This window comes from Mustela lutreola, chromosome 16, assembly GCF_030435805.1.
Source record: "Mustela lutreola isolate mMusLut2 chromosome 16, mMusLut2.pri, whole genome shotgun sequence".
NCBI classification, from domain to species: domain Eukaryota; kingdom Metazoa; phylum Chordata; class Mammalia; order Carnivora; family Mustelidae; genus Mustela; species Mustela lutreola.
This window is the reverse complement of record NC_081305.1, coordinates 47,601,755-47,615,940: the sequence shown is the minus strand read 5'-3', so window position 1 is coordinate 47,615,940 and position 14,186 is coordinate 47,601,755. Positions and strand designations below refer to the sequence as shown.

Genomic DNA, 14,186 nt, shown 5'->3' with positions numbered 1-14,186 from the left:
CATCATTAACCATGGTGGGGTGGTGACGACACTACTGAGAACTGCCAGCCACCAGACACTGCCACAGACACTGCCAGTGACTTCCATCTTGCAGTGACTTCACACACATCCGAAAGCACTATGCAGGTTCCAAATTTTTCTGAAAATGGCTGGTTCTTATGGGAAGTCACTGCACTGGGGACATTCAGGGGAACTATGGTTAATTCAGGTAGTTGTCTACCTCAGAGGTTGTCCTCCAGCCTAAACGCCACTACACAAGAAGTATACCACCTTTGCTGTTTTAGATTCTTCCTGCAGTGCAAAGGCTGTAATGATGTCTCAAAGCGTTATGACTCATGGAGATTTCCCACATTCATGGCACTCTAAGGCGTTTCTCTTGAGTGAACTAGCTTGTGACAATGGAGGGCAGTACTTGTAATAAAAGATTTCCCACATTCATTGCACTGATAAGGCCTTTCTCCAGTGTGAAGTCTCTGGTGATGGTGGAGGGTAGAATTATCAGCAAATGATTTCCCACATTCATTACACATATAAGGCCTGTCTCCAGTGTGAACTCTGTTGTGAGAATGGAGGGAAAAAACAGTACGGAATGATTTTCCCACATTCATTGCACTCATAAGGCTTTTCTCCAGTTGTGAAGTGTCAGGTGGGAATGGAGGGCAGATCTAGTAAAAAAGGATTTCCCACATTCATTACACTCATAAGGCCGTTTACCTGTGTGATGCATTTTGTGTTTACTGAGGGTACTTTTTTGGACAAAGGATTTGCTGCAGTCAGGGCATTTATAAGGTCTCTCTCCACTGTGAACTCTCTGGTGATACTGGAGCTGTTTACTAGTGATGAAAGATTTCCCATTCACTGCACTTATAAGGTCTCTGTCCAGTATGAAGCATCTGGTGAGTACGGATCTAAGAATTTGCAGCAAAGGATTTCCCACATTCATGGCACTAGTAAGGCTTTTCTCCAGAGTGAGTTCTCTGGTGACGATGGAGGGCACTGAAACTCATAAAACATTTGCCACATTCGCTACACTTGTAACGCCTTTCCCCAGTGTGAGTTTTCTGGTGATAATAGAGAGCAGGATTAGAGGTAAATGATTTCCCACATTCACGGCACTCATAAGGTCTTTCTCCAGTGTGACGTCTGCAGTGATTACGAAAGCCAAAAAGAGTAGTACAACATTTCCCACATTCAATACACTGATAAGGTTTCTGTCCAGCATGAGTTTTCTGGTGAAAACGGAAGGAACATTTAGCAGTAAAAGATTTCCCACATAAATAACACTTATAAGTCTGTTCACCAGGATGAAGCTTGATGTGATAATGGACAGAACTTTTTCGACGAAAGTATTTCCCACATTCAGTGCATTCATAAGGCCTTTCTCCAGTGTGAACTCTCTGATGACGACCAAGGGCAGAATTCCTAGCAAAGGATTTCCCACATTCACTGCACTTATAAGGCTTTTCTCCAGTGTGAACCCACTGGTGAGAAGAGACTTGAAATTTACTTGTAAAAGATTTGCCACATTCATGGCACATATAAGGCTTTTCTCCAGTGTGAACCCACTGGTGACAAGAGAGAAGTGAATTACTTGTAAAAGATTTGCCACATCGATGGCACATATAGGGCTTTTCTCCAGTGTGAACATTACGGTGATGATGGAGGCCACTGCGACTCATAAAAGATTTGCCACATTTGCTACACTCGTAAGGCCTTTCTCCACTGTGAACTCTGTGGTGATAACGGAGGGAAGTAATATGAACAAAACATTTCCCACATTCATTGCATTTATAAGGCCTTTCTCCAGTGTGCGTTCTCTGGTGAGAACGGAGAGATGAAGTACTGGTAACAGATTTCCCACAATCACTGCACTCATACTGTCTTTTCCCTGTGTGAGATCTCTGATGATAACAGAGGGCAGACATAGACGGAAAAGATTTTGTACAGACATGACACTTATAAAACCTATCTCCAGACTGAACCCTATGAGTAATCGACACTGAGCTACCACTGACAGATTTCAAACACCCGCTACAAACATAATTTTTCCCTCCACTGGGCAACTTCTGGACATTATGGGGGACAGATTTACCACCAAAAGATTTCCCACATTTGCTGCACGTGTACTGCCTGGATCCACCCTGAGTCTTCCCATGTTCATTCAGGGTTGGTCGTTGCCCAAGGGATTTTCCACATGGATCAAACTCATGATGTCGTGCTCCAGTATGGTATCTCTGGTGTATGGCAAATAAGGACTTGTACCTGAAAGTTTTCCCACATTCACTGCACACAAAGCACTGTCCTCCAAGGTGGACACCCTGGTTGCGTGTATCTGTGTGTTTGGGACCAAAGGCATTCTCGCATCCTCCCCAAGCACCACGACTGCTTCCACGTTGTAACGTTGCCCTGCACTGGGGGATCATGTGTGGTTTCTCCCCAGTATGAGTGGCCTCTTGTCCCAGATGCCCCGAGACAGACAGCAAGTCCTTCTCAACCTCTCCACAGGTAAAGGGCTTTCCTGAACTACCGGATCCCCAGCTCTTGACAGCAGAGGCCCTGTCCACACGGCTTCTGAATGGTTTTGTTCCCGCGGGCTGCTCCTGCTGCTGCTGCTGCTCCAACTTCACACTGAAAGAAAATCGTTTCCCGCAGGCCCCACACCTCAACCGTTTCTGGCTGTTTTCTTTCCCCTGGAGCTCAGCCAAGTGGAAAATGTCTCTCAAGACGGGACCGCACATCTCACAGGGGTGGGTCTTCTGGGAAGACAGAGCAGCCCTGGGCGTCCAGGTCCGTGAAACGCCTACGGAAGCGCTCTGTGCAAAGGGGGCCTCCTCATCCTCTGCTCCACAGCAGCAACCTGAAAGCAGAGAAACGTTGGTGAAACACGTGCTGGCTGTAGCGTGGGGTGAGCCCATCACACATGCACCCGACTCACCTAAGCAGGATGTACACCATGCTTTTCCAGACAAAGGAGACAGAATTCATTTGAAAGACAGGTAGCTGTGCACGACTGGGCACAACCAGTCAGAGTACTGTGGAGAGCACACTAGAAGGACAGAAAACTAGGGTATGACACAAGGAAGACAGCCAGAGCCTACAGCTTATTCTTTGCCCAACGGTTTGTGTAGGTCCATTTCTGCTGCTGAGATTTGGCTGAGTAGAGGCTACAGGAATATCCCACCCCAAGAAATTTACTTGTGGTCAAGGACAGTTGAGGACATGTGAATATGTCATGGTAAAACTTTCAGGGGTGAATGCTGAACCACATGGAAATAGCAGTGAGAGATACGGGTGCCATGTGGAGGCCCGAGAAGCATTAATTACCCCTATACTGGACATCATGGAAGTACCAAAGGGTAGAATTCAGAAGTCCACAAACTGTCAATAGTAAGGAAGGAAAGACAGAAATGGGGTGTGGCCATCTGCGTAGACACCGCAGTCAGGTTGAAGAAATTGAAGAAACTCAGTATGATCTGAACACGGTGCTGGTATCACACTTTTCCCAGCTGCCATCCACCAGAACCAGGTTCCCTATGAGCCCACCTGCTCATGCGTGGAGCACGTCCATGCTATGTATGACACACAACGGACTCTTCCCTGGAAGCCTTCCTGAGCAACCAAAGGGTACCAGAAGCATACCAATACTGTACGAAAACGGGCCAAGGGGACCGCCAGCACTGTCCTAGAGCTACTCAGGACACAACAAAGAAAAACATCCTATGCGACTGTTGGCAGCAGGAAGGTGGCAAAGCAGAAATCATCCCTCACCCCAACAAAAAATCAGTTCGACAGCTGTCTATGAGTGGCCTTAGCCTGAAGTGCCCAAGAGCCCATTAACACTGACTAGAACACAGCAGACCATCAAAGGGGGCACAAGCACACAGAAAGACGGCTGGAGACTGTGTTAGCACAGACATGTGCGACGTGTGAGAAATTAGGCCTGGGCTGGCTCCATCCGGCGCAGGGTGGGTGCGACTGCGGCCCCTGATCACACAGCCTCCAGCTTCCTGCTCCACAGGGGACACTGGAAGCGAGTTAACCCATGTCTGAAGCCAAAGCAATTTGAGAAAGCGAGTTAACCCATGTCTGAAGCCAAAGCAATTTGAGAAAGAGGATCAAGCTGAAGGCAGCACACTTGTGGTTTCAAACTATACTACAAAGCCAGTGTTTTCACAACACTAGGGCACGGGCATCCAAACAGACCAGTGGAACGGAATGAAGAGCCCAGAAGTAAAGCAACACGTCTACAGATGACTAATCTTTGACAATGAGGCCAAGAATCAACCCTGGGGAAGAATAACCTCTTTCATACTGCTGTGGTATCTGACTGTCCAAATGAAAACACAAGGATCCTGGGTCTCCTGCTTGCAGCACTCAAGGAAATGAACTTCAAATTGATTAAGGACCTACACATAGGATCTCAAACCCTAAAATTCCTAGGAAAAAAACATAGGGAAAAGCCTCTGTAACCTTATTCCTGACAATGCTTTTTTGAGTGGGACATCTGAAGCACACACAACGAAAGCAAGCACTCACAAATACCACTACACCAAATTGAAAAGTGCAACTTTTCAGGTGCACCAGAGCCAATGAAACACACCAGAGAGTGAAAAGGATGTACATGTGACTTACACGTGCTCACAATCACCAATCATCAGGGAAACGAAAACCAAAACCACAAGATATCACCTCCTACCTCTTACAATGGCTATTACCAAAAAAGACAAGAGGTAACACCCTGGTCAGGATGTGCAGAAAAAGGAATACTGGAATACCGTTGCTGGGAATGTATACAGGGAAGTCTGTATGGAAAATATTAGGGACACCCAACAAAAATTGAAAATACAACTACCACACAGTCGACCACTGCCATTTCTAGGTATGTATTCTAAGGACACAGAATCCGTATCTCCACAACCTACCCGAACAGGAACATCCACTGCAGTACTATTCACAAAGCCAACATATGGAAACATTACTGTGTGCCAGTGTTTATACTGACAAATCGGGGGCAACCGCCCAGCTCAGTCCATAGAGTACACAACTCTTGATCTCAGGTGGTGAGTTCAAGCCCCATAGCGGGCATGGAGTATATCTTTAAAAAAAAAAAAAAAAAAAAAAAAAAGAATAAAAAAATAAATTGTTTCTAGATAGAGAAATAAATAACATGACAAAAAAACATTTAGTACACCCATGTGCAGGAATAGTCAGCCATAAAACTGCAGGCAACCCTGCCACTTGCCACAAACAGATGAATCCGAAAAACAAACAAACAAACAAACAAAAAAAACACTCTAAGTCAAATAAGCCACACAGCAAAACACAAACCCTGTATGTGGATACAGGGTACAAACCCACTTATGTGGATATATATATATATATATTTTTTTTAAGATTATTTATTTATTTATTTGACAGACAGAGATCACAAGTAGGCAGAGTAGGCAGAGAGAGAGAGAGAGAGGAGGATGCAGGCTTCCCACCAAGCAGAGAGCCCGATGCCGGGGCTCAACCCCACGACCCCGGATTCATGACCTGAGCTGAAGGCAGAGGCTTTAGCCCACTGAGCCACCCAGGTGCCCCTATGTGGATATTTATTAAGAAAAGAAAAAAGTCAAACTCAAAGAAACAGAAAGGAGAATGCCACAAGCTAAAGACTGAGGGAAATGGGGAGATGTTGGTAAGGATACAACTAACATTCACAAGATAACTTCTGAGGCTCTATCATACAGCACATTGACTACAGTTGCCAATATTCTATGGAACACTTGAAATTTGCTATTCGGGTAGATATTAAGCTTCAGAACCACCAACAACAGAAAATGTAATTGTGTCAAGCGATCCTGGACTGATCAGGTTCATTTTGTTAGTAATTTCATAATGTAAGGGCACCTCGATGTCTGGGTCTAGAGATCAAGGCCTGCCTCAGGATCCCTGCTCAGCATAGTCACCACGAGTTTCTCTCAGTCTGCCCCTCCCCCTGGCTCTCCCTCACACACATAACACACACTCTCTCTCTAATAAATAAATAATTAAAAATTCATAATGTATATCAAATCATTATGTAATATAATTTCAATAATACAATTTTATTTGTCAATCATATCTCACAAGGATGAATGGAGGGTGGCAGGTAAAAAAGCGATTTAACACCACAAAAAGAACCATACAGGGCAGTCTTGAGAAGTAACCCATGGTACACATAAGCAGTAAACATGCCCATGCCTCCAATTTCAGGCACAGGCAGGCAATGGAAATGTCACCCCAAGGAAGGGTTCAAAACCCAGGCCACAGAAATGGCACCGATCTGAACACAGAGACCAAGCCAGGGAGAGAGCAAGCAAGGTGCATTCCATCAGCCTCAATGCAGGACCACTGACCTGCGATCTTAGCCGATCAGGGCTCAGCACAGCGGGTACTGGGGCTGCGGGCAGACAGAAGGGCACACCAACAACTCAGGGCCAGCAACAAAAGCAACTGCCCAGAAAGCTAGGGAAGCACCCAGTGAACAGTCCACACCAGAGAAGCACAAACCCTCCCCTGGAGAATGGAAAAGGGGAGTCCGCAGGATACAGTCCAGGGCAGGTCAAGGGGACGCCGAGGGCCTTACCCAGTGACGATACAAGTGCAAAGTTCTCCAGCATCACATGGTGGTACAGCCGTCTCTGAGCCTCATCAAGAAGCCTCCACTCCTTCCAGGAGAAGTACACGGCCACGTCCTCAAAGGTCACACCACACTACCATGAAAGGAAAACATGGAACCCTGAGCATTCTCTCTCTGAGAACTCACCAGCCAACCCACACACCCACCCCAGTCTCTCCTGCCAGCCCAGCTCCCCTCCTCAGATAATACCAGGTCCTGCTGTTCCTAATGCTACTCTCCTCTCACCTTCCCACCAATCACTGTTCAGTGCTCAGCAATAACACGCAGGGGACACATGGAAGCAATCTAAGCTCTGGGTTTGGCCTCAAGTCCCATCCCCCTGCCAGGATATTCCCATGGAGTCTCCCAGGTCATGCCCTCAAGACAGCCAATTATAGTCCCTGCTCTGCCGGGAAGTCTTCAATACCAGGACCCTGAGGCCCTTAGCTCACACTTCCTCTCCAGGTCTACATGATTCTGTAGACTGTACCTCTCTCATGTCTTCAGACCCTACAGATGAAAGCCCACACCTTCCAAAGGATTCTCCCTTGACTCACACTTGTCCTTGTCACTTGACAACCACTTCATACATCACTTGATGTGTGACAAACTCAAACAGGTTCCACTACCACACCAATACGCCCCATGGATACCAACTGAGGGAAAGCCTCAAATGCTGCTGAGAGGCCTCCTCGCCTGCCTCTAATCTTCCCTGCAGCACGACACTCACAACCACTGTCAACCTAGGATCCTCCTACACCGTCGTCTACTTCTCTGCTGCCCATGCTGGCCCTTGACAATCTGAAGGTACCACTTTCCACTGAACCTTTGTGAAGTCTTCAGTGGTCTCCCTGGAGTCTCCCTGCCCAGCACAGTGCATCATAAATGACCACATTTGCCCCAAACCTTTTCTAACAGCAAGTCTTTGAAACACTTCAAGGACCATTAAAAACATCCCAAATTGCTGTTGAAGCCCCACAACACTGAATAAAGAGCATCCTCAGACTATCAAATGCTCCTGTACAAGAGGTGCTGTATGTCTCCATGGGTTAAGGGCTGATTTCTGCTCTTCGCTTAGGTCTTGATCAGGGTCATGAGTTCAGCCCCCATGTTAGACTCTATACCCGGCATGGAGACTACTGGGGAAAACAAATAAACAAACTCCTAGGTGTCCTAGCTATATCTCTTGTTCGATCATTCCATGGAAGGCTTGCCCATGTATCTGCCACATCATTCTTTCTCCTTCACCACCTGTGTTGGCCATGCCCAGCAAACCCAACCAGGAGTTAAAGAAGAGAAACACTCTGAAGCACAGTTTACCAGGACCCTGAGACCTACGGATAGCATTGCCTGGGTACTCTGCATTCCCTTCCTAAATGTGATCCAAATCTCCACCCTACACAATACCTATCATTCTTCCAACTGTCCATCCTAATGGTCTTTCTCGCCCCAGTGTCCCAAGATTTCCCATCCAGCTGCCCACCTTTTGCCATCACTCACACTTCTCTCAAACATCAGAGATTGTAAACAATGTGAAAACAACTTAGGTATCCCCAAGGACAATCAACTCACTGGTAACTTCCATCTGGATGATGGCAGCCTTCATACCTTTGCCTACCCTAGCCATGTGAAAATAATGGGAAAACTCACCAACACGGGGTCAGAGGCTACAACTGGGATACCCTCAGACACTACTATTGTGATGAACTGCAGACGCAAGAGGAGGGACAGACTCGACCCTATACTACCACAGTACTTCACTACCCCAGAGCCCCAAAAAAGACAGGCTTTCCATCACCCCACCCAACAGTTCAGCCAATGCCAAGCCACTGTTCTTGGGACTCTCAGTTTACTTCAATGCACTGGGTGTTCATAACAGCCTTCAAAACTCTTCCCCTTTTCCCCTTAAAAAAATCCTACCTCTCCTTTGTACTCCTGACTGTCCTACTGTTTTGCCGAAGCTTGTTTGTTCTGAACTGCAATTTCTTTCCTTTACCCCACCATTTTGGTGGGTAAAATAACTGCCAGTTTTTGTTTCATTTTTACGGTTCACTGGCGTTTTCCCAGATCCCTCCCTTTCTCTGTGTGTCACCCGCAACACCCACAATTTGGTTTGGCTCTTCTTAAAAAACTACTATAATTCGGGTCGCCTGGAAGGCTCAGTGGGTTAAGCCTCTGCCTTTGGCTCGGTGCATGATCTCAGGTGCTGGGATGGAGCCCTGTGGCGGCAGGGAGCCTACTTCCCCCTCTCTCTGTCGCCTCTCTTCCTACTTCTTTTTTTTAAAGATTTTATTTATTTATTTGACAGAGATCACAAGTAGGCAGAAAGGCAGGCAGAGAGAGAGGAGGAAGCAGTCTCCCTGCCGAGCAGAGAGCCCGATGTGGGGCTTGATCCCAGGACCCTAGGATCATGACCTGAGCTGAAGGCAGAGGCTTTAACCCACTGAGCCACCCAGGCGCCCCCTCTCTTCCTACTTCTGATCAAATAAGTAAATAACAACTTTTTTTTTTTTTTTTTTTTTTTTTTTTTTTTTTTTTTGTAAGGACCACAATTCAACCAATTCTCCAACATCCACGGTGGTCATTCTACTCCATCAACAATAACACTGAAGGGTCTCGGTGACGCTGTCCCTTGAGGGCCCCACTCTTGACTTTGGCTCAGGTCAGGATCAGAGGATGCTGGGGCAGTTGTCTCCACTCTCAGAAGGGAGTCGGCAGGGATTCTCTCTCTCCCTCTCCTCCGAGCCCTCAACGCGCGCGTGTTTTATATCAAATAAATATCTTTAAGAAAACCAGTATCATCCACTTTGCAAATGCCTCCTGCGCGCTCACCCCCGGCGGCGGCGCTTCTCCGAGGCCCGAGAAAGCCCCCTGACACCCGGGGTAGACCACCTCCCCTCACCGCCAGCAGACACGGCCTCGGCAGGCAGAGACCGCGCCGGCCTCACCCGCCGCGCCGCACCCTGCTCCTGACAGAACCAATGCAGCCGCACCGTCTCCCGTTGGTGGCGCGGGCCCCCTGCAGCCCCCGCCCCGGCGGCCCGTCAGCCCCGCGCCCGCACGCAGCACGCCGGCCCGGCGCTCCCACACAGGCCCCCGCCCACCGGCGCCTCCTTGTCCCAGACACCAGGGCGCCCCGCGCTCGGGCCTTCGGGGTATGCGTGGGGGGCGGCGGGGAGGGCCCGGCGGACGAGCGTTTACCTCAGCCGAGTCCCTGGGCGCGGCTGCCGCCATTGTGCCGGAGGGGAGCGGACACCTGGGCTCTACTGTGTGCGGCGAGGACGGCGCCTCCCTCAGTGTTTCAGATCAGTCACACAAACACGCGACCCTCCACAGCAGCATACGAATAAGCAGGTCCGAAAGGCGGCAAAAATACCCTCAGGTCTTGAAGCCTGAAGTTCCCCACCCCCAGCGGATGCGCAACCGTAGAATTGCCTTGTCCTGTTCCCTCATTGGCTCCTCGGTCTGTCCCCGTGGGCGGAGCTTCTTCTGGGTGGTGTGGGTCCTAAAGTTCTGGCGGTTGCCCTTAGGCGACCTTGAACCCTGGAATGTGTGTGCTTTGTTTACGTGGCATCCTGAGGGTTGGAGTAAAGAGCTGCCCCACTCAGAGAAACCGCCCTTGCGACTTTAAAGGCAGAGAAGAGCCCTCATTTCAGACTCCGTGACTCTCAGCTTCCAAAGTAGAAAAGTGCTATTTTAGATGCTCCTAATCCTTTTACTGAGATAGTCTATCCTTTCTGTACGACAGTTCAGAAATAAAGAGACCTTACATAGCTGCAAAGATGTTCCTGCTCCTCCAATGTTTGCATCCTGAAGTATTAGAGTCAGTTTCCTATGTTTCAGTAGGATTGGCTGGGAACTGTAGATTGGTTCCGGTTAAACAGCCAGATATTCAAGCAATCACACTGTAAATGTCTGTTGGCTTTGTTCAGTGATTTGTGGATTGGGCAGCATCCCATCTAGCAAGGAGAGGGCAGCTCTTAAGCGCTATAGAAAGGGAAAGTTTTAGGGGTGCCTGGGTGGCTCAGTGGGTTAAAAAGCCTCTGCCTTTGGCTCAGGTTATGATCCCAGGGTCCTGGAATCAAGGCCCTCACCCGGCTCTCTGCTGAGCAGGGAACCTGCTTCCTCCCTTCTCTCTGCCTGCTTCTCTGCCTACTTGTGATCTCTGTCAAATAAATAAATAAAATCTTAAAAAAAAAAAAAAAAGGGAAAGTTTTCTAAAGGTAGTGAAAGACCCTAGAGGACCCGCACCCAAGGACGCACTCACAGACCACTGGATGCAATAAGCAAGAGGATTTTATTCGGGCATGCTCGGACTCCCAGGGACACTTGACCATGAAATCCGCGAGGGATGGGTCAGTGTCTGAGAGCCCTGATCTGTTTCGGGAGTCCCTTAATATAGAATTTTACAGTCCATTACATCAGAGCCCTCACTTTTCTAGCCAGTAATTTCAAAGCATTACAGTAAGGCCTACACATAGGTAGCCAATCCTTTAAAACCAACCATACATTCTGGCCAGTCACCGTTCAGGTAGTGTACAGTAGAGGGTACGTGTTGAATTGCACGTTTCTAACCTTTATCTGTATTCGTGCTGAACCGCACGTCTCCAGCTAGCGTACGTGCTGAACCCTACGTCTCCGGCCTTGGTACGGGAGGCAACCCTTATCAATTTTACTTAGTAGTAGGGGAAATTCTTAACAGGGGAAGGGTATAACTTTATTTGATTACACAGCGAACGAGGGTTTAAGCAATTTTTCATTTCTTAGCAAAGCATTAGAAGCATTATTATACAGAAGCCAGAAACAGCTGGGTTAAACACAGATTTTTGCTATTCGTTATCCTGTTATGCTGCTTGCTGACTCCCTTATCTATGGTCAGCTGGCCACAGTTTCTTAGTTAGCATAAGCTGGTTATAAAAAGAATGTTAAAACTTATAGGCTATACTATAGTTCTGACCTGGGGTCCTTCAGTAGGACAAGACTACTATAAGCAGAAAAAAGGATTAGTTAAGGTGAAGTCACCTTACTGTGGAGACAGAGTCTTATTAGGAGAATGCCTCAACTTTTGGGTGACAGAGAGGGCCCATCAATGTGGCAGATTACCTTTGTGGTGCTGAGTAGAAAATTCCTGACTGAGCAGTGGAATCTGAATTTCTGGAGGAGGTTGAAAGTGCAATGAGCTCAGGTATTATGCCCTGGTTTGGTGACATGGCCTAGCTAAGTGACACTATTTGGGGCCCCTGGTTTCCTTTTTCACACCCTAAACATCTTGGTGACATTAAAGGAGGACGAGGGATGGTGAGTCACCTAGAATTATGGAGATAATGATGATGAGGCACATTTCTGGTTCCACACTCAACCTCTCTTGCTTATATAGTGACTGTGTTGCACCTGTTGAGAAACATTTTTATCCGTGTATTTCTTACTCCGTATTCCCAGGTATATTCATTGCCTTTTAAGAGACTGACATTATCTCAAACACAGAGGTAACTACTTAACTGATGCTAGTTTTGGTACCAAAAGTGTTTGGTACAAAGTGTTTGGTACCACAACACTGCCATTTTTAGTTGGAGCATGTGTGCGAAGGGAGAATCCAAGTCCACTGCTCTCATAGTCTTGCTGGGAAGTAACTCTTCTTTCTTCAGACACTGGCAGTGAAAGACACCCCCCCCCCGTCGTTAACTAATTAACTGCTCTTTTGTTGTGTAAAAGTGCCCCTCCTCCCCTTGCAATGAAAAGACCCCTCCCCCAGGGTTGAATTCAATGTAACTGCTCTTTTGCCTTTCTGTAACCGCTTGGCTTTTAGGGCATGACACTTGACTCCTGTTTGAACAAGATACCCTCTCCTAATAGCCGGGGTATGGTCACGTAGGCAAGGGGGCTGCATGGTCCCGTAGGTCACGTAGGCAAGGGGGGCTGCATGGTCATGTAGGTCACGTAGACAGGGGGCTGCATAGTCAGGTAGGCAGGATGTCTTTCTGCTGAGTAATAAGGTCAAACTTCCCCTCTTTGTTTCCCCTTCCCGCCCTTTTTCTTCGCGCGTGGGGGTCTTCCAGGGCCAATCCGCTAACACCAAGTATGCCTTTTTTCAAATGTTCAAATTGTCAGCCAATCGGCCCCGTCCCATCCGGGACTTGTTTGTACCTGTCTATAAAAATCCTGCACCACCCCAGCCAGGTGTGTTCAGCTAGCAGGAGCTGCTGACCACCCGCAGGCGCGTGCTGACCACCCGCAGGCGCCTGCGTAACAATAAAGAACCTCTTGCTGTTTGCATCCTGTGGCAGTGTTGAATTCTTGGGTAAGGGGATCCGCGGGTCGGGTCTTTCAGCAGTAAGTACTGTTGCTGGAGGAGCTGAAATTATTTCTAAAAAAATTGTGAAATACATATTTAGATGTTTAAAGACAGTAGCAGAAATAGATATGGGGAAACCCACATTCCATCTCCCTACACATCACTAAAGGCTAAAAACAGTTACCAGTTCACAGACCTTTTAGGAGAAGGCTTAGCAAATCTGAGAAAAGATAGAATCAAACGAGCATTCACCATTCTAGACGAATGTGCCTCACATAGTGAGGCTTTTATCTCCAACACATGATTTTTTCATTCCTAAAAACACTGAACTATGCTACTGTCAACCCGAAGGATAAAGAGCCCATTTTGTTTTGTTTTGTTGTTGTTGTTTTTTACAAGCAAACTGAGTTAATTCTAGAATAACAGTGGAATTCCAACTCAGGATAAGCGCACTATAGCAAACCAGGAACAATACAAAGAGACAAGAGGAAAGTCAGCTTTTATTAGGTCTTAGAAGATTGAGGAGGATAACTTTGAATAAATGTCCTTGAAAAACCGGAGATTGAGTTTTGACAGTGTTTCATTGTCTGCATACCAAGGTTAGTGTGTCCTTGCTTCCGCAAGGAGGTATCAATCTTTCTTTTATTAAAAGCAGAAGATTAAAATCCTCCCAGGAATGTATGCTCATTTGTCAAGATAAAAATTACCTTCCTGGGCGCCTGGGTGGCTCAGTGGGTTAAGCCCCTGCCTTCAGCTCAGGTCATGATCTCGGGGTCCTGGGATCGAGTCCCGCATCGGGCTCTTTGCTCAGCAGGAAGCCTGTTTCCTTCTCTCTCTCTCTGCCTGCCTCTCTCTACTTGTGATTTCTCTCTGTCAAATAAATAAATAAAATCTTTAAAAAAAAAAAAAATTACCTTCCTTCCTACTGCTGATTTTGCATGTCCTACCAGTGTGTTCCCTGTGGTTCCTTAATCCATTTTCAATGAATTATCTCATGATTTCCACATTACTTTAGAGAGACTTAAAAGAGGACATTTAGGGTACCTAGAGTTAAAATGAAAGGGAAATTGAAAATGTCATCTTTATTTACTGTTCTAACAAATATGCATTGGGGTTTTCAGGAACTTGGGTAGATGCATGGGAGAAATGCAGGCACAAGACAAGCAGTCCTAGGGATGCCTGAGTGTCTCAGTTGGTGAAGTGCTTGCCTTAGGCTCAGGTCATGATCCCAGGGTCCTGGGATCGAGCCCC

At 47.2% G+C, this 14,186-nt stretch overlaps 1 protein-coding gene across 5 annotated transcripts in view; it reads right to left on the bottom strand.

Moving 5' to 3' along the window:
• Window positions 1-434: 434 nt before the first annotated feature.
• LOC131818129 (zinc finger protein 850-like) overlaps window positions 435-14,186 on the bottom strand; it is a 37,337-nt gene continuing 23,585 nt past the window's right edge. The window contains exons 1-3 of one of the 5 annotated variants that reach the window (XM_059152245.1): window positions 9,845-10,100; window positions 6,611-6,737; window positions 435-2,857 (exon numbers count right to left, since the gene is read on the bottom strand). In XM_059152245.1, the coding sequence (XP_059008228.1) occupies window positions 948-2,857; window positions 6,611-6,737; window positions 9,845-9,877 (2,070 nt within the window). In that variant the 5' untranslated portion in view covers window positions 9,878-10,100 and the 3' untranslated portion in view covers window positions 435-947. Of the gene's footprint in view, window positions 2,858-4,075; window positions 5,096-5,434; window positions 6,425-6,610; window positions 6,738-9,844; window positions 10,101-14,186 lie in introns of those variants that run through there. The other 4 variants (XM_059152247.1, XM_059152244.1, XM_059152248.1 and 1 more) reach the window with 4 other exon arrangements.